This window comes from Varroa destructor, unplaced genomic scaffold, assembly GCF_002443255.2.
Source record: "Varroa destructor unplaced genomic scaffold, Vdes_3.0 BEIS01000002.1, whole genome shotgun sequence".
Lineage (NCBI taxonomy): Eukaryota > Metazoa > Arthropoda > Arachnida > Mesostigmata > Varroidae > Varroa > Varroa destructor.
The window spans coordinates 55,698,639-55,722,650 of record NW_019211455.1 but is presented as its reverse complement, the minus strand read 5'-3'; the positions used below and the strand labels follow the sequence as shown (position 1 = coordinate 55,722,650).

The 24,012-nt window shown below is 39.6% G+C and overlaps 2 protein-coding genes and 1 long non-coding RNA gene across 11 annotated transcripts in view; 2 read left to right on the top strand and 1 right to left on the bottom strand.

Moving 5' to 3' along the window:
* Positions 1–675: 675 nt before the first annotated feature.
* RnpS1 (RNA-binding protein S1) lies at positions 676–7,384 on the top strand. The gene is made up of 5 exons (XM_022791221.2): positions 676–3,108; positions 4,470–4,670; positions 4,838–4,998; positions 5,519–5,822; positions 6,301–7,384. Exons 1-5 carry the CDS (start codon positions 3,023–3,025, stop codon positions 6,458–6,460), a joined length of 912 nt encoding a protein of 303 aa, XP_022646956.1. The 5' UTR covers positions 676–3,022; the 3' UTR covers positions 6,461–7,384.
* The window catches only part of LOC111244285 (uncharacterized), a 28,284-nt gene continuing 10,299 nt past the window's right edge, over positions 6,028–24,012 (bottom strand). For 4 of the 9 annotated variants that reach the window (XM_086979801.1, XM_086979800.1, XM_086979797.1 and 1 more), the window contains exons 2-10: positions 19,164–20,217; positions 14,792–14,878; positions 11,404–11,525; positions 10,485–10,589; positions 10,098–10,194; positions 8,920–8,996; positions 7,859–8,131; positions 7,637–7,689; positions 6,028–6,966 (exon numbers count right to left, since the gene is read on the bottom strand). In XM_086979801.1, the coding sequence (XP_086835927.1) occupies positions 7,642–7,689; positions 7,859–8,131; positions 8,920–8,996; positions 10,098–10,194; positions 10,485–10,589; positions 11,404–11,525; positions 14,792–14,878; positions 19,164–20,142 (1,788 nt within the window). In that variant the 5' untranslated portion in view covers positions 20,143–20,217 and the 3' untranslated portion in view covers positions 6,028–6,966; positions 7,637–7,641. Of the gene's footprint in view, positions 6,967–7,572; positions 7,690–7,858; positions 8,132–8,919; positions 8,997–10,097; positions 10,195–10,484; positions 10,590–11,403; positions 11,526–14,791; positions 14,879–19,163; positions 20,218–24,012 lie in introns of all 9 variants that reach the window. The other 5 variants (XM_086979798.1, XM_086979802.1, XR_015320788.1 and 2 more) reach the window with 4 other exon arrangements.
* Positions 9,008–11,720, top strand: LOC147758025 (uncharacterized). The gene is made up of 2 exons (XR_015320826.1): positions 9,008–9,624; positions 10,465–11,720. It is a non-coding gene; the product is annotated as an uncharacterized LOC147758025 (long non-coding RNA).

Genomic DNA, 24,012 nt, shown 5'->3' with positions numbered 1-24,012 from the left:
ACGGCATTAGGTAATAACAGTATTTTTCAGTGTCATTATATTTTCTGAAGTTATATAAATCATATTTGAGGAGCCTAAACATTTAGACGCAATGCCAGGTTGGCTCTCCATGACGAATTATATATCGATATCTTAGAGCGTTGCCATCTAACTGTGCAATAAATTGGAAACACTAACGTAATGCTAATACGCACAGGCATCATCTTAGAATTTTTTTGTAGAACGCAGTATTCATAAAGAGTAAACTAACAATGTGACCAACTATCCAAGCTCGTATTCCTATAGTCTGTATAGATAAAAATAATTCTGAGATTTTTGCTTTGGGAACGAAATCTTTAGAAAAAGTGATTATTCCTATAATAGCTAATTGTAATGACTTCGGAGAGCTCGTACGGTTTTTAATCGTATGTATCGAACTGTAAACTTTAAAACAGTTAGAAATTTACGTTGACAGACTCTAGTCAAATAGCTGGTTCTAGGTATGCTCTGTCCATAGTTCAATAATGCTTGATCCCGTCGTGATACGGCAATGGGTAGTGGGCTTAGCTACCCAACTTAAAGGTACGTGATGGTCTAAGTTTAAATCCACGCACAGAGGCACTTTGTACTAGGAGTTTTTATTTTTGTCTAGCATCTCGCTAGCCGCTACCGAACTGAGTCTGTATAGTGCTATATTGTGTTTATCATTCATCCTATCAGGGTTGCCGCCATACCTTATAAGTAAGTGCGTTAGGATATCAGTGCCACCAATAATCAATGTCGGTGGTGACTTTGTGTTGAGTATACTTTTACAATTACAAAATTATGACAATCGCCTTGTAGCTGTCATTGCAACCAATTTATTTGCTCTTCACCTCGGTCAAGCTCAAACTTGCAGTGTGATCATTCGTTTTAATCTGGCGAGTCTTCTAGAGAAAAAAAAAACTACCAACATGCCAACAATATCGGCGAAACACGTATTAAACTTACCTGGATGTAAGGCCATTCACAGGCACCTCACGATTACTGTAGTCCGTAATATGGCCCTAAGGTCCCAAATGCAAGAAGTTGTGGGGGATCAGAAGATCGGTTAAACTACCTAGCAAGTCTCAAAAGGATAGCTGTTTATCTCCATGCCCTGCTCGTTCTTTAAACAATGAGTATTCTCTTATGATCCCGCAGCTCCTGTACCAAAAAGGCTGCAATATCGCTATAGAAAAGACCAGATATATCTGCATCAGTCGTTATCGGTTTTCAATCAGTTCCTAACGTTTGCTCAGTAAATACTACTTTGTTTTTTTCGACGAATATAAGATACAAGTTCTCGTACAAAGATGCCAGAATATATTCCTTGCTTCGACATGCTTTTGATGTTTGAAGATGATATTAGCCGCAGTTCACGTTCCGCTCGTTCAATTCAATTTTTAATCATGGGGATGTTTTCTTTGACCTTATGGGTTCCACATGGGATGGCATCTCATGCTTACTGGGCATTGTAAAGCAGGTTTAAGTTATGAGGAACCATTGGACTCCGTCTGATCTAATCAATTTGTTACTGTCAGCTACTACAAGCCTGAGCACTATTTTCTTGCAATAAAACCTATAGTAGCATTATAGAATGGAGAGGGGGAGGATATGAAGTCTACGGAGTTTTAGCGATATTCGAAGGGGCGTTGGCCTGCACCGCAAAGGTTATGCTAATGTCTAAAATAGGACTAACTACCATGGCTCCCGTGGAGTACATAAGATGTCTTGAACCAGATTTCAGTAGTCAAATTCAGATTAAATGTAGATAACATAAGCTTTCAACTTACCTTGCTCTACTAAGCTTTATCGGATTCCAGCTCTTCATGTCAGCGCCAAACGTCATCACTCTAATGTAATCAATTCTAAGTCAAACGAACTAAGCTGTTTTAGATGCAAAAGTAAGCCAACGATTTCAAGAAATGGTACATTGAACGTCTACATTGAACTCAGGCTGAAAAAAAAGTTGGTTCAAAGTTGACGAACAAGTAGAAAAGTAAGTGTATTATTTAGTTTCGTACAAACAGTTTCTTGTATGAAAAATATGTATGCGGATAGGTATTACCAAAGTGAATTTAATTATTCTGCAACATTGGCGTCAAAATGAGAATTTTATAGTCGTCGAAACAACCGTAAAAGCCTAATTGGTGCAGTGTTCATTGTTGATACAGGAGTCGAGTAACTACCACTGCTCATAGCTGTTCGTTACGATTCTATGTTTGTCAGTGAAGAGTCAACTGATTATGAAAATTTACTCACCTTTGAAAACAGAATATATTTTTTTAATCGAGCTATGTAACTTCCGTAGTATAATGATATTCCTTTGATCAAGTGTATCGTACATAATGCGTTTTGACAAATCATACGTTTTGTGCTAACACCTTAACTTGGATATGCGTGCTGTTTTTTATTTACTATAATGGCCAAAAATCTCAACCGCAACTGTCACACATTAATATGTAAACTGTGTCTAATTAAACGAACACATGAGCCAATCATGCCAACAAATTAATATTTCTATTACTCTAGATCGTTTATCACTTTCATAAGATCCTGAATGATAAGTGTTGTGACGCCATCTTGTAGGATAATAAACAAGCTTCATCTAATTTGAGTTCGACCTCTAGTTTAAGCTGTAAACCTACTTTCTCTAACAAACGGTAAACTAACTCGATCTGAACGTGAAAGTTTACTTCTGCGCTTGCCCATTGTAAATAAATGTAGTTTCTGCCGATCGAGAACGTCCGACGTATTTGCTTGATCCAACACACTGAGCTAGTGTGAGCATCTTTTTTTCATTTGCTCCTGTCCCAAAGAATCGTTCCACAGACTCTCAGTCTATTTTCAAATCTCCCGCCACGGCGTATCGCTCCGCCATGTATTCGGCGGTTAGCCTTGTAAACAAACTTGCAGTAGCGCTTTCCGGCGTCGCGCCGAGAACATTTTTTAGTTGGTGTTCTTTGCAGTGTGTCAACTATATTCCTTCTAAAAGTGGCGCATAAAGGTTACTTCGCGAGAAATGACTGTCGATAAAAAAACACGCGCCGGCTCAGCGGATTCTAAGGAAGACGACCGGAAAGGCCGAGATCGGACAAAAAAACGAAGGTAAATTGTATACAGAGACAGTAGTGTTTCATATTGTCATCTGTTAGAAAATGCTAACGTATTGTTATTTTAATTTTAGTAAAATGGCGCTTCAAAATTGTTCACTGCCAACGAATGTGGATTTCGCTAGTTATGTGGAATGTTGCACAGGACGCAGGCAAAACACATACCTACAATAAAAGCTTATTGTAAATAGTATTTAATAGGTAATATAGTTGTAAAAAAGTTACCAGGCATTTTTCGTTATCCGGCACCATTGCACGAGCTCGTTATCAATGGAAGGAGAAGGCAGATTTTCCGCCCAATAGTATGCGTATGTCATGGTCATAATTTTGCATACATCGTTTGACGTACGCACTTTAACATATTTCAGGGCCACTTAGAAATTCTGGAACAATTATCTCTCTTTCAGTGTAGGACGCGACAACTATAAAATATTAATTAATATAAATTTGCCCAATTTAATGCTTTTGCCGATTAGTCAAGGTTCAAGCAAAATTAATTTTTTGGCAAAAAGTGTTAAAATGCAACGAAATATCCAGTAAAAGGTTGATTTCTGTTGTCTTCATAATCGCAATAACTAACTGTAACACCCGTTTCATTGAGCAGTTCTAATCAGAACGCTAGCTTAGAACAAGTTTTTAAGAGGCAAGGCATCTTTTAGTTGAAATCGACCCAAAAAGGTCGCTAAAAATGTAAAATAATGTAAAAAAACCTTCAAATTATGGTATATTTAGTGCTTTCAGTTCTACCTAATCATTGGCCTATATGTAATGCGGTTATCTGCTAACAGCTTTTTTCGAAAATATGGGTTACCTTGAATGGTAAAAGTATAAATGACAAACACTGGACTATATACTGTCTTTTTAAGGCAAACTTGTGCCTTAGGTAATCCTTAGTATCAAATTATGAGAACTAGCGAAGGTCTATAATAAATACTTAAGGCTTAACTATAAAAATAGCAGCGGGCCCCACAGTGACCGTTCGTTATTAGACGAAAATTAGTGGAGCGATGCGAATCGTAAGACGTGCTCATCACCTAGTATAATACGATAACGCCATTGACAGTGCAGTAATAGGGTGTCTGCTTATTAAAGCTCGGGCTATGTGAGGCAATCTAGATTCGAGTTAAAGCTCAGGCGTTTGAAGCAATGCTTAAGAGCAAGCTAGGCATAGAAATTTTACATGTACACTTATAGTACACTTCACATGGTCTTCAAAGGGATATTGCTATAGCGCTGAGCGCATGTCAAAGGAAAAGTGACCTTCTTGTCAATTCAATTTCTCTTCTTCGTTTTCTCGATCAAGTAAAATTCGACTATTTTAGCCAATATTTCTGTTGTGATCGGTTTGTGCTTCAGTTCGTCAACGACCTCTTCGTCATCGGGTTCGGGTTCATCGGCACGAAGCCGCAGTGGCTCTTCATCCAGTTCTTCGTCATCTTCAGACGGGTCTCGTTCGTCGTCCTCTAGTTCGTCTTCTTCGGCCTCGTCGAAGGGCGGCGGCCGTTCAAGAGGAGTGAAAAGACCGCCACCCCGTCGAAGATCACCCAGCCGATCAAAGTACCACATCTAGCTTTTATGTTTGTCAGGTCGCAGTAACTACTCCAAAATAACATATTTTCAGTGATTGACATCATGATAGGGCGTGATCTCATGAGTTGCAAGTAAACGCATTTGTAATAACTTTGACTACTAAATGATTTGTTGTCGGTTTTCTCATATTAAAGGAGCCCCCGCAAGGAACGCTCCCCTAGACGACGATCACGTTCACCGAAACGCCGTTCTCGAAGCCGTTCGTTAAGCCCGCTTCGTTCCCTAAAAATTCACATTGGCAGGCTAACCCGTAATGTCACCAAAGAGCATATTCAAGAGATATTCGCTTACTTTGGTAAGTAAACTCCACAACCTGGCTTAATTTTTATTGTACTATAATCTCATGCAATATTGCAAATTTGTTAATTATGCCACCGTCTAATTCGAGCTCTATGTAGTAATATGCCTCTTATAGACCCGACTCCGTTCTCAAAAAAGTGACTTGAAGTTGATTGTGCTAAAATATCATCCTTATCATCTATTTGGCTTTGATGTAAACGATTAAGCTTTTCGTTTGGATACGGGTAAAATTGGCTTGCGAAATTAGTATCATTTACATTTATGTTGACTATAGTCTAGACTCTGCTCCGATGTAGCAGCTTTATCGTGAATTGACATGATGTCATCTGATTACTCCAGTAGATGCTTCATTTTTCTTTTGTTAGGGAATAATAACATGACATATTAATAGAGCTTTGTCAATTTTAAAGTTGTTTAAATGCTAAAGGAAACCGCGTGATGCTATCTGCGTTTTTTACTCGTTAACTCGTTAATTAACTTCTGATGGATGTTAATTTCGTGATTAATTATCAAAGGTACAATCAAATCGCTAGACATGCCTATGGAGCGTCATCACCCCCACGTTTCGCGAGGTTCCTGTCATGTGGAGTTCGAGACCCACGAGCAGGCCGAAAAAGCCGTAAAGTATATGGACGGTGGCCAGATTGACGGTCAGGAGATTACAGTCGCAGCAGTCCTCCCATTGGGTCCTACAAAAGCGGAACGAGACCGAAAGGATGTGCTTGGCGGCGGCGGTGGCCTTGGAGGCCGGAATAACCGAGATCGAGGATTTCGTGGAGGGGGAGGATTTAGGAATGATCGTAATCGTAATCGGGACAGGTAAGCGACCCGTGGTAACTCTTGTTTATCATCATGAGGATCGATGTGCCGTGAGCAAGGTGAATTCATGTTTTCAGTGCTATAAGGCTGAGCCGTTACGCAACTACATAGAGCCACTATTAACTGTTGAGGCTCTGTGCACAAATAATAGGGTAGTGAAAGATATAACAAACAGTACACTAATGACAAATAAGACTCTTTCGAAGAGTTTACATTTTCCGCTGTTTATTACAACGCGGGCGTCATTCATCCAAAAATAACTGTCAGAAATAGCAGTAGGCCTCTATAGAACAATAATTTGGAAAAATGCACGGAGGTAAGTTGGTTTGCAGGTATGTTTCCGAAAATATTGTCGCTAAAAATGCATTTCTCTTCCGCTATAAAATTCATACCTATACAACATATGTAATAAGTACAAAATTCAAAGTTCGAGCAGAAAGTGGACATTTGCTTTTTCTTATTCCATTTTGTATGTTAGGCGTCGCAGTCCTCTGCGTTCACCGATACGTCGCGGAGGCCGAGGTGGCGGCCGTATGATAAGCCCTCGTCGCTCTCCACGAAGATCTCCGCGGCGCCGATCGCGCAGTCCACATCCACGCCGTCGAAGCACCACCACATCACGCAGCTCTTCAAGGTAAACGTCAACTGGTGACGTTTCGATGGTCGGAGCCCTTTAAGACTATGTGGAAACGCGATTGGGCCAGTTTCTCGAGGGGACGTTACGTAGAAGCACGTTGTAACACACAGACACGTACACACACTTAGACATATAGCCATCAGACGCACGGTATTGGTTACGTATATTATCTACAAATATATTTATATATCGAATACCCATTGGGGCTAGCGAGAATATAATTGGGCTTTTCGGGTAGAGCGCTTCGATGGGTTCTGATTACTATGCATTGTGAATAGGAGAGTCGCTGCTAATCGAGGTCGGAACTTGAGGCAAACGATAAAATGATAAACGAGGGGGGAAACGTACGTAATGCGTGTAAGCATAGAATCGGGCGCAAGCTTGTCGAAAAAATACTACAATTACCTTGTTTCGATGCACCCAGGCCTGCCGTAGACAGCTGCCCCTTAGTTCACTGCAAAATAGGCTGAGAGTATCACAGCAACATGGCGATTGTTGGTGCTAATCCTGAGGACATAGTATTGACCTGGCAGTTAGTTGATGTTATGCTTTTGTCATGAAAGTTATAAAAAAAAATTGAAGCAATGCTTTAAGGTAACTTCGAATCCACGTGTTACGTTCCATGAAAACAGTAGAGGTTTGCTAAGTACTTGTGCTCAATTGATACTTTTATCATATTATCATTCGAGTAGGACGGGGTATTGAAATTTAGCCATAGAATAAATGGATGTCTAAATATGCTTCATGGAGAAGGACGTTAGTTTCGTAAACTCTATGACAGTGCGCATTCATCAAGGGGAGTCAAGATCTTTTGGGATATTACACCTTGTGTATACAGGACGCGTAATACAGCTGTACATCGGACTTTGAGATGTATACGAGGTACCATAAGAATAATAAGTAAAGTGAAATTGAAGCTACTGAACGTTTCGTTGTGTTTTATTTCTAGATAAAGCCCACATTTAAGCATTAGGAAAAGAAAGAAAAATTGCATACTTATTCAAAAGTTGTACGAACTTGTATTTTACATTTTTCTCGTTCTGGCAGAGAGCACTAGACATCGCTTTGCGAGATATATACAGGACAGTTTCTACGGTGTTTGTTTAGAATTACCAAACAAAGAAAGGGAGGTGACTAAATGTAATGAAGTCCCAACGGTGACTTATGGCCATTTAACCTTTTCTACTTGTTCTTCACTTTGGTCGCCTTTAGATCGTTGTATAAGAAGTCCTGGAAGGTAAAAAGAAGTAAATATTTTAAAATTATATGACAACTTGCTATTCAGCATATTCAAAATAATTTAAACGCAGTAACTTAGATTTTCACCGATAGATATCGTGAAGAATGAGCAGGTTAATGAGAAGCTAAGCTTTAGTGGATCTGTTTCCTGGATACCTACTATTAGAAATACTGCAGCGAGAAGAACCGCTTTCATGGACACAGGCAGTTCCTTACTGAAGGATACGCTGTAACCTTCCTCGAAAGCAGCCGATGCCGGTTCCATTTCTTTTATTTTAGTTTGCTGGTGTGCATTCTTCGTTCCGGCCGGATCTTCCACCAGATCATGGGAGTAGGATTGCTGTTGACTGCCCTGATCAGCGTCAGGCGTCAGGCGACGAGGAAATGGACAGCTAATTCGGCCTACCTGTTGCCCGGTTTCTTCAGAGGTTACCTATGAAGGCGCCGTGGAAAAATAAACAAAATTATTGTTAGACAAAGAAGACTTTATCAATATAAGGTACACAGTTGAATCTTAGTGTTTAACAGGTGCACAGTACCACAAACGTGACGTACGAAAAAACAGTTCTATGTTAAACTAAAGCCTAGTTGTCACACATCAATGAGGTGCGAGATACACGTTCATTTTTTATGGTAATATTATGCTTCAGATGCCTGCGTTTTTCAAGGACGCACGATAAGGCGATAGCAAAACCTTTTGGTTTCGGCACAACTTCTCTGTGATGCATGCGACAAGCGGACCTTCACGGTTCACAATTAAAAGCCGTCAACTCGTCTGAGTATATTCGTTTTTTTAAAACGTGGACATTGACCGCTGAAACTTCGGCGAAACTATCGAATTCTAATAAAATATTTACGACGTCTTCTAAAGGAAGTCATATTCGAAGTATATGTTATATACATATATCGAATATACGCCATTCAAAGCAGGTGAGGATCCTTTACCACTAGGATGATACCTATTGAATAACAAAATATAAGTCCGGTTCAGACCGTGTGTTAGTCATATAAGAAATATAATAGTACTTTGCTTGAATCACTCACATCGTGTAGTATAAGTGTCATTTTCTGTACTTAATGCAAAAGCGAACCTTTCCTGTTTTTTCTTCTTCACCTTTCCAGCCACCGAGTAAAGAAAGCATCGCGTATTAACTAAACCTATCTAGTGATTAACAGTGCGAGTTCGTGGAATTTTGATAAGTTATATGTTCGTGCACGTACCGGAAAGATAATAAAATCTTCTTTTTGGCACTTGCTACATGTACAAACTGGCCCTACAATACGAAATTGCGTTTTACCTGAAAATTACGACACGAAAGTGGTGCACAGGTTACCTTGCGGCTAGTTTCTGCTCATGGATCACAGATAGCACATCTAATAAAGGATTGTCGCAGTGTGTGTTATTTTGCCTGAGCAAGAAACTCAAGCATACCTTAATATCTGTTATAATTTGATTGATGTCAATTGTTTGCGATTTTATTACCCTAATGACATTAAAGCTTACTCAAAAGTACGCTTTCAATGTAATTTAATAGGGTATGACGTACATCAGGTTCTGTTATTCGTGCGGCTTGCACGATCGAAGCGCTATTCGAAGGTGTATATTTACGAACGAAATGCGTCCATTCCACTTAGAATAGGCGTTTCATGTGTTATTTAGAAACGTGTTTTATTTAGAAAAGACGGGATACCACAGTCACTTAGCCCTTGATCATGCTCATGTTTTTCAGGAGTTTTTTTAGGGATTTGAGAAGCAAAAAAAGTAATTAATCATCAACAGCTTTTGGATATTACGAAGCAGTTACCTCAAGACAGAGGTTTATATCTCTGTTCGATTTAGAGACGAAAAACGCAGCGCATAATAGATCGTGACGCAGGTGCAGCGATCCGGAAATTTCACCTCAAAATGCGGCACCTTGAAGAAATGTTCGTTTTTTTTTTTATTTTCAAGTTTGTTTTTTTCATTGTCGCAATGCTGCTTTTCGACAGAGTTATATGTTGTATACGGCTAATAGCGATGTTATCAGGGTAAAAAATAACAGGCGGATTAGGCCATCGTCCCTAGCTTTGATTAAAATTGTCATAGCATAATATTCCTCAACAAAGTTACGATATAGGGATCTAAATTGAGAACGGCGAACCGAGAAGACTAAAACGTTGTATCTCGTGAGGATGCGGCGAAAGGCGTCTTTGTGAACACTAATATTTTAATGTGTTTTTAGATTAAAGGTGATAGCGATTAGTCTATTACAGAAAGTAGGAAATTCATAGATTCACTCAGATTGAACCTGGCCTTGCTCCTCCATGTTGTTAGGAAGTTAAGTTATGGGTTCCAAGTTTATAGATTGAATACATTTGCAAAATAATAAACCATGAATAGAGAAATAGGTAACACTCACCCTCTGAATTCTTAATTGCTAAGTGCGGATTGCTGAGAGACCATTCGTGGTGGACAGAACCCAGCTCTCCCCAAAGAGGAGAAATTACGTTTACCACCTGAAATTGAATGAAAAATTTAGTTGATTTTTATATATTTAGCTTAACTAATCACCCATATTTTTTTTCAAATGGTTACTTTCCAAAGCTTTAACTGTTTTACAAAAAGAATTTTATAAAATATCATAATTTTTACTCATGTAATTTCTTTGCTGCTTTAATGAATAATTGAAGTTAAATATTATATATACTTGTTGAAATTGCCTAACACATTGTATACCTTATAAAATACAGGAATATCATAGTTTATATTATACTTGTTGTTTGAAGAAAACCTATTTGTTAATCACCTGAAGACAACACGGAAAGCAGCAACAAACGCCACGATCTGGTCGGGAGAGGCGAAGCACTTCCCGACGATGTGAATCGCGCACGGTCAGATTCAATGGATGTTTCTGGAATTGCAGACCGGAAGTTCTATTGTATATCATCCTTTGGTGATATCAGTCTCAGAATTGGCCCGTGTTCGGGTTTAATTGAAAGTTGGCTTAATGTATCCAAGAATTAACGGTACTTTACATAGATATAAATGTATGTGTGTGTGTGTTAAACGGAAGTGTGGATTTAGTTGAGCCAAATTTTCCGGTAGGACGCTTTGATGAATCGAGAAGGACAATTGTGTCTGTTAGAATTAAAAACAGTTAAATAAGAAAAGTAACGACCCAGAACCACGCACAAATTTAGTGGGTAGTGCAACTGGAAAATACTGACTTAAGACTAACACTATCATGGCAAATACTCGGATGTGAATAATAGTAGTAGATTTAAACTGCTATAATAAGCTACGTGGCGAAATAATTGTCTATGTATGATACTATAGCTTACGTCAGGTATCAGCGAAACACGTTAGTTAACTCGGTAGCAAAACAGTAGCGGGTTAAGCCTCACGAGCCCGAGTTTAGTGACATATAAAAATAATCAGTTGAGAACAGCTAGTGAGTAACGCTGTCGTCGAGCATATATTTGAAGCTAATGAAATCAAATCTATCTTCGATTTTTATTTCACTAACGCTAAATTTTGTTTTGTCTTTTTTCTAGAGTAAAGACCTCGAATCCTTGTGAATAGTTTATTGGCAAAATACTTGAGTTTTGGCATTGTAGGTATGATTATACAATGCCAATGCTAAGGCTATCGCAAGTAAAAAACTTTTATATGGTACTTCTAATGAATCATCATCCACACTGTATGACTACTGTTATGGCAGTTACCGGAAAAGTACATAAGCAAGTTGAAATAAAACAGTCAGTGTTTTCCTCAACTCCGAAAACCCTCTGACCGAGGAGGTTCCTGACCGCAAAACCTCCGTGTGCCGTCTCACATCCGGCAATTGCTGTAATCAATAAACGGGTAAAAGTAAAATACCTTAATTAGAAACCAGGTTAAATGCTAGAGCGAGCCTTATATAACTACATAGAAATACTTAACATTAATTCAATGCGCATGACATATATAACTATATACGCACGACATATATTACATTACGAATGTAATAAAATAAAGAGACTTAATACATGCACAGTAACAATCTCGACATGATCTAAAAGGTGTTTCTTTAATAAATAAACTTTATGCAATATTACGTTTTTTATAGGTCTAACCCGTTGCTTAATGCGCGCTAGGTCGAAAGTTGGTTGAACCGATATGTAGGGTCAAACAGCGCTCTACCCGAATTTTTCTAACCGTTTTTAGTGTTACAAGCTCCACAGAGTTCAACTATGGTAGCTCCTTCGAGACCTTTCCTTGTTGTTAAGGCACCTAGTTTGGAAGGCAACCGCAATCATTCTCCAACAGTTGCAACAAGGTAGGTCCAGCAGTTCTAGCTGTATAACGCTTGAGCGAGCAGGATCCATTTCTGCTCATCACACCTAATGGCCCAGCCAGGCTAGCCGCCTTCGAAACCGTGGGAAATGCATCGCCGAAATTTTAGGACTGTTCTCCATATGCTGTTTCCTGTTAGTGACCCATGATGGAGTCAGCCTTTGTACGATGGATTCTCTCTAAAAGCCATTCTATTCTCTCTTGTATTTGACTTCTCCCTGGAACTGTATTACCGCCAATTGTTGCTCGATCCAAGGCAGAGAAAAAACGCGAAATGACGAAGAGAGATCCCTTGGCCGCTTGGAACGTAGACTGAACAACTTTAGCACGATGCAAGAATCTGGTTCGCTTATGTCGAGTTTCCCCGGCTTCTCGTAGCGAAATTTCCTTCCTGACCCCATGGATAATATTAGCACTGATTTAGAGATAATTGCCAATCCCCAGCATGCGAACGGCACAATATTGTCAATATTGAGTCATTGGAATTGTTCCACAGTGGCTCCGTCTATGCAGTAATTACGTAGGCTGACGCAGGCCAAAACTACAGGCTGGTAGTTTTGATTTGACTGCAGATGAACCTTTTGATTGTCGCCACGTTGCTACCTGCCATACAGTTGGCAAGCAGCAACATTACGAAAGAATAGTGTTACATATGCGAAAGGCGTACGCAAAAAGAGTATAGACCATACACAGCGACGCGCTAAAAATACATCATCGTCGTAGAACGAATAAGAAAACGCAGGAATATGTTCTATAATTGTGCCGTCTTTATTTGCTCACATGCTAGAGACAAAGCCTCGACCCGATTCTAGTTCACGTATATTGGGATATACATAAGGAAATTAGATGTAGGTTTATATCCTTTATATATATAAACAAACGTCTAGAAGACATGTCAATTAAAAGTGCAATTAGATGTTTAATTAACGAAGTTAACTTCGAGTGCGACTTCATTGTCAGTACTTGGAAAAGTTTGAGTGAAATCGTAAACACCTTGCCATATTAACGACGAAGAGCATTGGAATGGGAAGATACAGTCATGTGTATCAATTCAATATCTACTGCTGTACAAACTGCATCTGTTGCTAAATAGCCGTAAAAATTGTGTTTATCGTTATATAGACTACATCTGTTGCTGTGTAAAGTTAGTGTAAGGGATGCTCGCCTAAGCAAACGCATGCTTCAGTAGTAAAAATTTCACTAAAACTTTGCCACTTGATCTTTCGAAACGGTCAAGATACAGCACTAGACAATCCGATAATACACAAATCATGATTTGTTTACGGACATAAAATGAGGGATTACAAACCGGAAGGCAAAATGCTCGTTTAGAAATCAACCCAAGAACCGGCACAACAGCCTATTCCTAGGGAGAAGCCCGAAACAGGCTCTAGGCAGGGAAAATTCTATTTAAGTAGATCGTTCGCAAGTGTTGACCCCTTTTTCGCTTTTGGTTATCGAGCTATTGAGACCAGTAGAATCACCAGTAATAATTCAAGGTATTTCAACTTGTATGTTGCTGCTTGAAGAAGTAAAGCGCGCCAATGATGCCAGACCAACGTATAAAGCATGCTACATAAAGCAATATCTGGACGACTTCCAACCTTGTGCAGTCGTTAATTCGAGTATATTTGAGTAGACTTGAACCTTATCAAGAATATTATCTTGCTCTCAGAAGTTAGAGTAGGTGCGTCTATGATATGTACGTGAACTTAATAATACATCCGTGGCTTAGAATACCACAGGGACATAAAATGAAAACCTTTTGAAGAAGAGATTGATCCTAGCTTTTAGTATTATTGACGGAAGACAGGTGACCTTGACGGAATATACATTGTATGTAAATAAAAAGTATATATATGATTAATTGCAGCAGCTGCTTATGATATAGTCTGTTAACCGCACATGAATTCTATAAACTACTTGCAATGTCCGGGACCTTGTTCGACCGACATTAATAATAAATTTTAGCCACTTAATATGCTGCGTATACTATGAGTATACATTATGAGATAATGATACGGTTTTAGCAAATGAATACCCTCTTACGGTTGATGCAAAATACAGGGAAAGATATTAAATAAGCCCTTCTATTTTCCCTGACATCTATTTAAGTTACATCTTAATAAAGTGAATTTAGCAGAGTTTATTGGCTACTTAATTATTTTACTATTGTTTACTATTTATACGTTGAAAAATAAATCACTTTAAAAAGATTGCAACAGTCTGAAAGTCACGTTTTTGTTATGCTACATGTTTACTAATCAGCTAAATAAACCGTAGTAGTAGGCCAACGAAATCAAGCTTCCAGTCGATTGGAATAGTCAACATTATCTGCCGGAGCGTTAAACGTGACCGGCAATGCCTAGCAAAACACGATGAATGCACGCTAATTTTAATGTCATATTTTGGGCACTTGAGCTAAACAAGCATGAATCATTGCATGAGGCATACCATAGGTTGTTTGTTGCCCAGATAACTAAGGCGTAATCCGATAGCTGCTGCTTGGCCAAATGTTCCGCCGATTTTAAACATACAACGAAACTATAGTTGTGACCGGAACATTCTGCGGAGGCCTTAAAATGAAAAAGGGATGAGCCCACCAACCAGCAAACAGGTAATAGTATTCAATTTATTAATGGAATGCCTTGTACTAAATCACGTTAGGAGCTTCCCCCAATCGTGGAAATCCTGGTAGAATATTAGCAGCCTACTTTTGCATATTTGTGTAGTCGTGTGAGGTACAATAATAAAGGACGTAGCCCTTATCCAACCTACATTTTAATATTAGAATCTTATTTTTAACGTTGAGTTGATCGATGGAGGCCAAGTACTCTAAGCCGGGTATGCCAACAACGAGTGTATCTGAAAAAAAAAATGAAAGGAAATTACGAAATATATTAGTATAACTATCAAATGGTTAGTATATTCAAAAGGGTTTTTAGGCTTTGACCGACCTTCGGCTTGGAATATCTCGTCACAGTTTGCCGCTCTCCAGCTTACGTGGAGATAATTTTAAAGAAAGTCGTGAAGTGCGCGTGCATATGCTTTTTTACGGCTAATATTTTTTTCTATATATTGAACCAATTTGAACCACGATCATTAGATATTATTACGGAGGTCATCCAAAAGTAAATCCACGGCCTAACTAGGCCGTCGCAGTCTCCTGCCAAAACTCGCTGAGAGCAAGTTTACGTTGCGGAGTATTGACCCCGAAGTGTTTTTTTTTCCATTGGTTGTTGGCTATCCCCTTTGTTGTCTCAGTAAAATCTGGATTCAAGATGCTTGTGTTTCTTATGAATGCAAACACGTTGCCGTGCCTAAAGCCGCCGCCGCCGCTATCATGCAAGTTTTGTTTTGTGCGCACGTTAATGTTCGCTTTCCTTGTCACATTAGATGAAATAAGAACGCTATGAAATGTTTATATGAAGATCGATTTTGGGGAGTAGAATACGTGTAAATTAGATACATTGCAGTGGATGCTTCACAACGAAAACGAGAACGACAGCAATCAAATACGACGATGCTGATATTGAAAAAACGTGCTGTAACAAAGTCACGCGGTTTTGTCACTGGCCTACGGCTTAGCTCAACGATAGGCTTTTATTAGACTCGCTCTTTTCCACTCACTAGGTTTTCGCACATTTCTAACAAAAAGTCTTTTCTTACTGATGTTTTATTCAACAGCTAAGTGTTTTTTTTTTTTTTTTTTTTTTGTTTTATATATATCAAAGCGTAAGAGCATGGGAATTTAAGTGCACTCTGAGGAAAACACTCTGAATGCACACCATGAAAACTTTACAGACATACAGATCAATCTGATCCGACAGCAGAACACCACTGCATAGGCGATATCGTATCACTGTTGTTTGTTTACATATCTAGCGACCCTGTAACAGACGCTTTTAAAGATGCAACATATGTGTACTTCCATGTAGTTCGAATCGAGAGCAGGTCTTCAATACACCGAGTTAAGAATCAGCTTATTTTTCTCTAAGGCCTTCCATCATGACTTACCAAATTGTTATTAACATTAATCATTGCTAACCTAACAATAACTATTATCAATTTTCTCGAAAATTGTCTTAATAGATTCGTTTGTCAATATTTGGTAGAAGACAATTCGTCGTTGTGCATTTTAACACAGGCCGAAGCAGCAGATTTTGTTTGTCAGTGAAATCGAAATTCTTCGTTTAGCGCACAGTTGTCTTATCGTGCTGTACGACAAACATCGTGCGCTAAAAAACGTCTTCTATAACGGGACAGGTGAACGCAGGAAACATACGACATCACCACCAATACTTTTGTGTGCCCTGTATACTTAACGAACTTAAATAAGCCTGTTTTCTACCCAGAAACAACCAGGAGATTATGTGGATCGTTCTGACTATAAGCATACAATACATTTGATCCATGTTTCACTGACATTGTTGGTGCCTGTCAATCGATAGAAGATGGGCAATTCTTTCGACCTTTCTTCTTCTCAGACCTATATTATCTCCGGTTTACTTCACACAGTAAACTCGTTTCATATAGCTACAGATCGATGGGACTTCGCGCTTTCAAATAAGTTTTTGTTAGCTGAAGAGGGCTGCGTGTCCAGTTCAGATATAGGCGTGTGCATAGATCTAGCATCTGATTTCCATCTAGGTCACGCCAAATACGCATCCAAACATCGGTTGCGACGGAGGACGTTCTTCAAGTAAACCACCCATAGTAGGCGATCTACTGAATCGGTAGTTCTACGCAGTTTCGCCATCATAACAGAACGCCTGATGGAAATCACATTCGTGTGCGGCACGATCAGAGAGCGGGTTAAAGGACTGTACATATCCACGCAGTGGAGGATATGTGTGTAACAGTAGATATGGACTAATACAGAGGTGATCTATTTTTTCAGATTGGAGGAATATATAGATTGTATATATAGATTGATAACCTGCCTTAGGTTATTTGATGCGGCGCTGTTTAATGTACTCGGTATTATTTAGCGTGCTCATTTATATCATGTTGCATCATTACATCACATTTACATCATAGATTATGTCACAACAAATATGATAGCAAAAAGAAAAATAGATCATCCAGTAGAAAATTAGACAATGACATGAGACAACCTACACGAAAAACATGGTGGGGGCCAGCGGTATCATATACTGCTTAGCGGATCCTAGAACAATTTTACAGTAGGTTTAGGGTATGGGCTAAAATTGCAATTAGATACAAATATAGATAGGGGTGCACGAATTTTAGCTTATTTTTTATCCTATAGTTTTTTTTCTTACCTGGCCAGAGAATTGTACAGTTCGTATAGATCTGTTTGAATAGGTCAGGCTTATTTAAATTCAGTCGTCTTTAGTGTAATTGAAACCTTTGTACTACAATACACCACATATACGTACAAAGACTTATATGCACGAATAGTTTTGTGGCTCATGGAAAATAAATCAAAGCCAGTTTGTCTAATGTGGTCAACTTACTCGTGAGCTTGTGACCAACTTACCAGCCCTTTTTGTCATTGCCGTCTGACCACTTTAGTTTCTACATCTAGAGTCGATGAATACATTACCATTGAGTTATTCTCAAGGTAGTTTTCTATTGCATTTTTGCGGCTGGCTGGAATGTGCCTCTGGGTCAATTTCGAATTTCTTTGCATGATCGATACGAAAGTAATAGATCAAAGCAGCAACCAGACCCAGCAAAGAGGATTCTGTAATATCGATCACTAATCGAAGTCCAAAGCAACTTAGATGATCCCGGTAAAACTCGATAAACTTACGCTTGGACTATGGTTAGATTCAAATATGGCGGGTGATTACTAGACCCCAAGGTCTATCTAGTATGAGGTAGTCGGGAACGGTCGATTAGCACGGTCTGACATAATACGGTGGCTCGTTTTCATACGGGGACACGAAGCGAGTCTCGACTGACCCGAATAGCGGTTAGATCGTTCGATCGGTGACGTACAGTCTGAGGCGACATGCTAAAAATAGATAATAATTGCTGCTCTTGTTCCTGTTGTAGCGATGATGCAGTGTCAAGTATACGGTAAATGAGAGAATTAATCTCGAGCGTTTATAGAATAAGCATAATTTGTCTCATAGTTTGCAGCGTAGCCTCTGATAGAAAATATATATATAATAATATATATAAATAATCCCAGGCACTTGTACAGAACTTGCTTGTATACTAACGTTTCCAAGGAATAGTAAAGATGAATCAATCTTTGTTTGGCCGTAACTTGCACATAGTATAGATATGCAACTCGTGTACATATTTAGCCACAAGAACTCGATAGAAGTTGCGCTTTTCGTGTGGTTCCTATATTCATTGCAGTAGAAATTGGTGCCCCATACTATTGGTTACCAGCGCGTTTTAAATGTTCTTGTTATGATATTTTTGTTCTCTTTATAACCATTATTCGAGTAAATGCTAATCACTGACTGGATTCACCTCGATCATCAGTGACTGCTATTTAGCTTCACGCTTCACGAATCTTCGTATTTGATTCGAGGTTACCTAACAGTGGTGTAAATCGGACCAGCTTGACTTTCTGAAAAATATGGATAGATTTACTTGATTAAACGGCTTTCATTAGCAACGTTGCAATGAAAAATTTACATGTAGAACATTACGAAGATATTATCATGGATAAATTTAGTAGAACTAAACAAACATGTGTCCAACTGGGGGCACACTTAAAAGCTAAATCAACGCTGGGTCATGCCCGTTGTATTCTATCAGCGTCCAAGACGACGAGTAATACGTGCTTACAATGTGCGGCTTGCCCAAATGTCAGGTAAATAATAGGAGAAAAGCGGTGACAAAAAATATAAAAAGTTTAGAAGAAAATTCCCAATGAAAACCGAGAACAGAAGATTCGCCTTAGTTAGGGGCATATTTTTTAACTTGTATTAAATATTTGATGTTACGCAATAACGTACCTACTGTACATTGCAATTAATGGTTTCTGACAACCTGATATTTTTAGAATTCGCGGGAAAGCTTGTCTAGAAGTCTATTACTTAAGATAGCTTTATTATTAAACTATTATTATTCTAGGGCATCTATAGGACATTGACCACACCTTCATGTTCCTTCAACATCAACTTGCCATACTGTACTTTTTAATTTTTCTAATCAAATTTACCTGTTTTAGTTCGAGCTACATTTATTGTCTCCGGAAATATTGGTCCAACTCTTCGTGGCGCCGCAGCAATTACCGGTAACGCCTTGACTGAAAGAGGTGCTCCGCTACCCTTGTCGTTAGCACTTATCGTCTGCTCACTGTTGGCACCAACCACTCGTGCCCCGCCTAAGGTTTCTTCTAAACTTGTACTAACACTCGTACCTCGAGAGGCTGTCGCTTCCCCAGTATTTAAAATAGAGCTATTCTCATTTGCTGCTCCAACTTCCGTAACTTTGTCGACTTCAGTCGCGGCTTCGGTATTTCCCCGTAGCACAGGTCGTCTGATATGCCTAGAAGACACCATCCCAACTTTCCCTAGAGGATTTCTGGATAGACAATTCTCGTTTCGATTGGAGCCACTTTCGCCGTCCTCCTCGATCGATCCCCGAATGCGTGTTGCGGACGACAGAGATAAAGCTCTGTTCGTATTCGGCGTTTTTTCATTGGCACAGGTTCGCGGCTGCGGACCTTCTGCGGCAAATTCAGTAGCAATTCTGTCAGTAGGGGCGACTTGTGGAATGACAATTGTTGCTTCTGTCACTGCTGGGGGTCTGGTCTGCTGGAACTGCTGCTGGTGAGTATACAATCTAGTTGTCGCAACCGGTATCTCAATGGTTCGATGGATGGGTGTTGGAGATCTCTTGATGAACGACTGTGTGGCATCCGCTGTGAGGGCTTGGCTCGCTGCATGTTCCTTTGGGATCGGGCTGGTAGCGCCGCTATCGCTGCTGGTATCAGTCGTAGTGAAGCCACTAGCGAACTGCTTGCTGGTAATGGCTGCCGTTTCGTTGGCGATTGAACCATTGGTCGATGTTTGGACGGTGTTCTTCGTGAGAGCAGATGTGTGAAAGTTTCGGGGCTGCGACAAGGGCGAGGGCTGAATCTGGTTGTTGTAGGACATAAGAGGCGCGAAGCATGCGACACGAAAAACCCGAGGCATAGCGGCATCTTTCTGACGAGGGACAACCCCTGGGAGCCTTGAAAGGTCCCGTTATAAACGACTGCTACGCGTCTGCTGCAATTTACACAACAAAGGAAATAAGTAAGTGCTTAGTCGTACATACAAAAACTAAGTCATACATTTCTTCCACGATGGGACCGTTCAAGACGTGAAAAAAAATAACGTCTTCGGTTGTAAATTAAATACAAGTGAATCACAACTCTATTAGGAAAGTATTATTAAAGCGGAGTATAAAATTGATGACAAAACTGAGAAAAAATAGTACATGAGCATCGTATCATGAGCACTATTTTGTTACACGAACCGTGAGAGCATATCTTTTTCTATATTAATTTTTATAAATACCAGTTGCGAGCCATAGCGAACAAAAGGCTAATTACCTGTTAGAGCTCACTGGCAGACAACTAAAACAATTAAACGTCCATTGGTTACTTGAGCATAACCATGACTCAGTACGAGATATTAAACATTATCTATCGTACCTGTTATTCTGTAAACTTTACGCCATTCCAACATGAGCTAAATTAATTTCCACATTATAAAAACCTTGCTTTTATTACCTTTGGGTCGTGGTAGACCTACTTTATTTTGCCACAAATCGGTAATACCCTTCCTAAACACCTGCGACGCCGTCCGTGTGGCCTTTCATTCAAACTCAAACATCTCCGGGCAATAAGCACACACAGATTCGGTACTATTCTAGCAATGTGTTGTCACTACCGCACGACGTACTAGCACCACAAGTAATAGAATGCGTTCTCGTTCTAATATTCGCGAGTACTAGAGGGACGCGTTTTGGCACTCAAAGTTACGCTAGTGTCGCCAGTAGTTATTACCACAGAATGAAAGATGAGCAAAAGGAAGAGCGCACGCGTGTTGCGCCCCTGCTCCCCCATATCCTGAAAAAAACAGACCGCTGGCGAGAACTGCTATGTATTCCTTAGCTGTGCTGCGAATCGTCCTGGACAGCATGGTTAATAGGTAATATCATTAAACCTTGCGTGTTGCTAGGTAAAGGTCATTAACTATTGGTGTCTATTCTACTGGAAATGGACTTCACGTCCAACTGTGAACGTTATTTCAGGCGTCAGAAAGCGAAGCAAGAACACCTATTCGTGAGGCCCGAAGGATCATGGCAGTTGAACTAAGGGTCAATAATGGAAGGTCATAGGGCTAAAGGTGCAGCGTCATCTTCAGAGAAAGCTACAGCCTGAACATAATGGGAGCAATCGATTACCAAAGTTAGACAAAGAGCGAAAATAAACAGCAATCTAATTAGCTAAATCTTTAATGAACCGCCATGTTATCGCTGCTGTTGAGTGATTGTCGGAGAGTACACTATCGGATCGTTGGTTCAGGGCTCGGTTCGATCTATCTGTATCGACTAACGATCTGAGGCAAATACAGAATAATTGTGAATTTCAACGAAGGGTTAGTGGCATTTGGCTGGTACTTGGGCACATTGCTTGGCCAGCATCAAACGACACTTGCCATCCTGGCTCTTCAGCAACTTACCATATAGTGCGTTAAGGTGGGTCGCTAAACGTGTGCCAGGTAACCAAGTGTATTATATTAAATTGCCGCCTTAAATGGGTATTAAGAGACTTCAACTTGTAGCTACTCACTTATTGGGCTATTAAGTAGACTCTAGTCGTGTCTCGTATTTTAAGGATTTTCACTTGTTCAGAATCAACATGTTTTAGAACATAACCTTAAAAAGCCTCAAATTAAATCAGTAAGAAAATATGTTGTAACGTGGGTGATTGAAAATTCGCTGTATCAACCCAGTGTGTTGATAATCATCTCCGAAATGGATGTTCCTTCTTGATAAGCGGGCCCTAATACGAATAGCCAAAATCTACTATTGAGTCATTTCCAGTATTCAAGCGACATCTTTAACGATAGTTGTGTAGACACTCGTAGGTAAGCCTTTTTCTCATTGGAGGCCTCGATCAATCATGGCTGGAAGGGATTCGACTGAATTAACAGATCTATCTTTTTGAATGCATAAGCAGGTTAAAGGTCTTCGAGCCGCCAGAGCCTCACGTCAGTTCTCCAGGTTTCGTATCTATGTCTACTGCATCTAATTAATGCACGGCTTGCTCATGAGAGGAAAGGAATTATACATTAGTTATATAATAACTAATGTATAATTTCAACATTTAATTGTAAGTTTCAACAAGCGATTGAAATGGCTCTATTCGAATGAAATAGAGCCGATTCAACGCGATGCATAATTCGGGCCCAAGCTAATTCAACGATCATAATAACTCCTTGAAGATAAGAAAATAAGAAATAACGTTTCCGGCAGTCAGCTCGGAAAAGTGTTGATACTATACTACTAGTACAAAATTCTATATTAGACCTAATCTATTGGCTTTTGAAAACTTCATTTAGATTCAGGGCTTATCATTAAATCGAGCTCCGATTAACCCACGCATAACATTCATAGGTTGGATGATATAACACGTGCTATCTTTTGTAACTTACTCGCCATTTTCAAGTTGATTACAAAAACTATTTTTACAGAAGGTCAGGTTAGGTATAAAGCAGCTGGTTTTGAAATTCGTTTGGAGTTTTTGGTATGTTTACATACGCATGCGGCTTAAGAGCGCCGCCATATCTCTAGTTTTGGCGTCGACTTCTGCAGAGATTCGGGGTAGGAGCTGAACCGGATATAGTCGATTGGATAGAAGAGAGGTCGTAGAGCGCAACAACAGATTATCAATAGGTATGATAACCGTTCCAGCCAAAGAAAGAACAAGCTACTCCGGAAATATGACAATACCAGCATGCTCTCCTGATCGTTTATTGTGTGCCGCCTTCGTCAGCGACCATGTTTACCAGCCTATAATACGATTGTTTGCTACATACATAGTTCCAGCGAAGACGTGAAAAACCGGCACGAAAAACTTGCCAAGAAAGACAATCCAAAAGCGTCACTGTATCTATCACTTATCTGTGTAGCACGTAGTGATCAAGTTAAAGCACTGCTGCGAAGTAGACAACAAAATCGGTCAAGATATTTGGACATAGCTTGATGCTAGATACGTATATCATGTACAATAGTTATATTTTTTTTTGTCCAAAATATTGCAACATGTACTGCTCTGAATGTTATCTAAAGCATATCTGATAGCTAGCAGCTGTAGGACACTAACATCTCGAGCCACAATTGCAATACATGCCGCAAAAATTTTCTCAGATGTTACAAGGGGGAAATAAACTTAAGGTTACGTACACAGCGAAAACCGCTGAGACTTTCGGATCGCACATGAAACAGGAACGAACGCTACCGTCTACCTCGCTGCCGTCGACATGACTATTTCTTTTTCGCTTATTTGCATAGGGAATATTTTTGTTCATATGGTCCTATATGTTTTATTCGTGCCACATATGTTGTAGATTTGCAATACATATCGCTACTGTATAATCGATTGCAAAACTTGACGATGTCGGCTGCACCGATGGTAGACCTGCATTCAAGCTAAATTGAAAGTTTTTCTTTTTGCCATTATACCCGTCTAACGTAGTAGGACCTCCGGGAATCCCCGGAGTAAAATCTATTCGTCAGCTGATTTTATCAAATTTTAATGAAAAAATAAAAAAATTTAATGACGATCGCTTTGAAACTTCGTATCTGTCATCTCTGATGACTAGTTCCTGCTTGGCAGGTATTCGATATGCGTGTGCTCGCTGTCCGGGTAAGAGTCAACCGCTTTAGCTTCATTGGTGCTGTCGATCTCACATAGAGGGGCCTCTTTTGCGATCAAGAAAGGCTAGATTTTTACACACCATTCAATAGAAATAGAAGAGAGAGAAAAGCTTATGCAAGGAACTAACTGATGC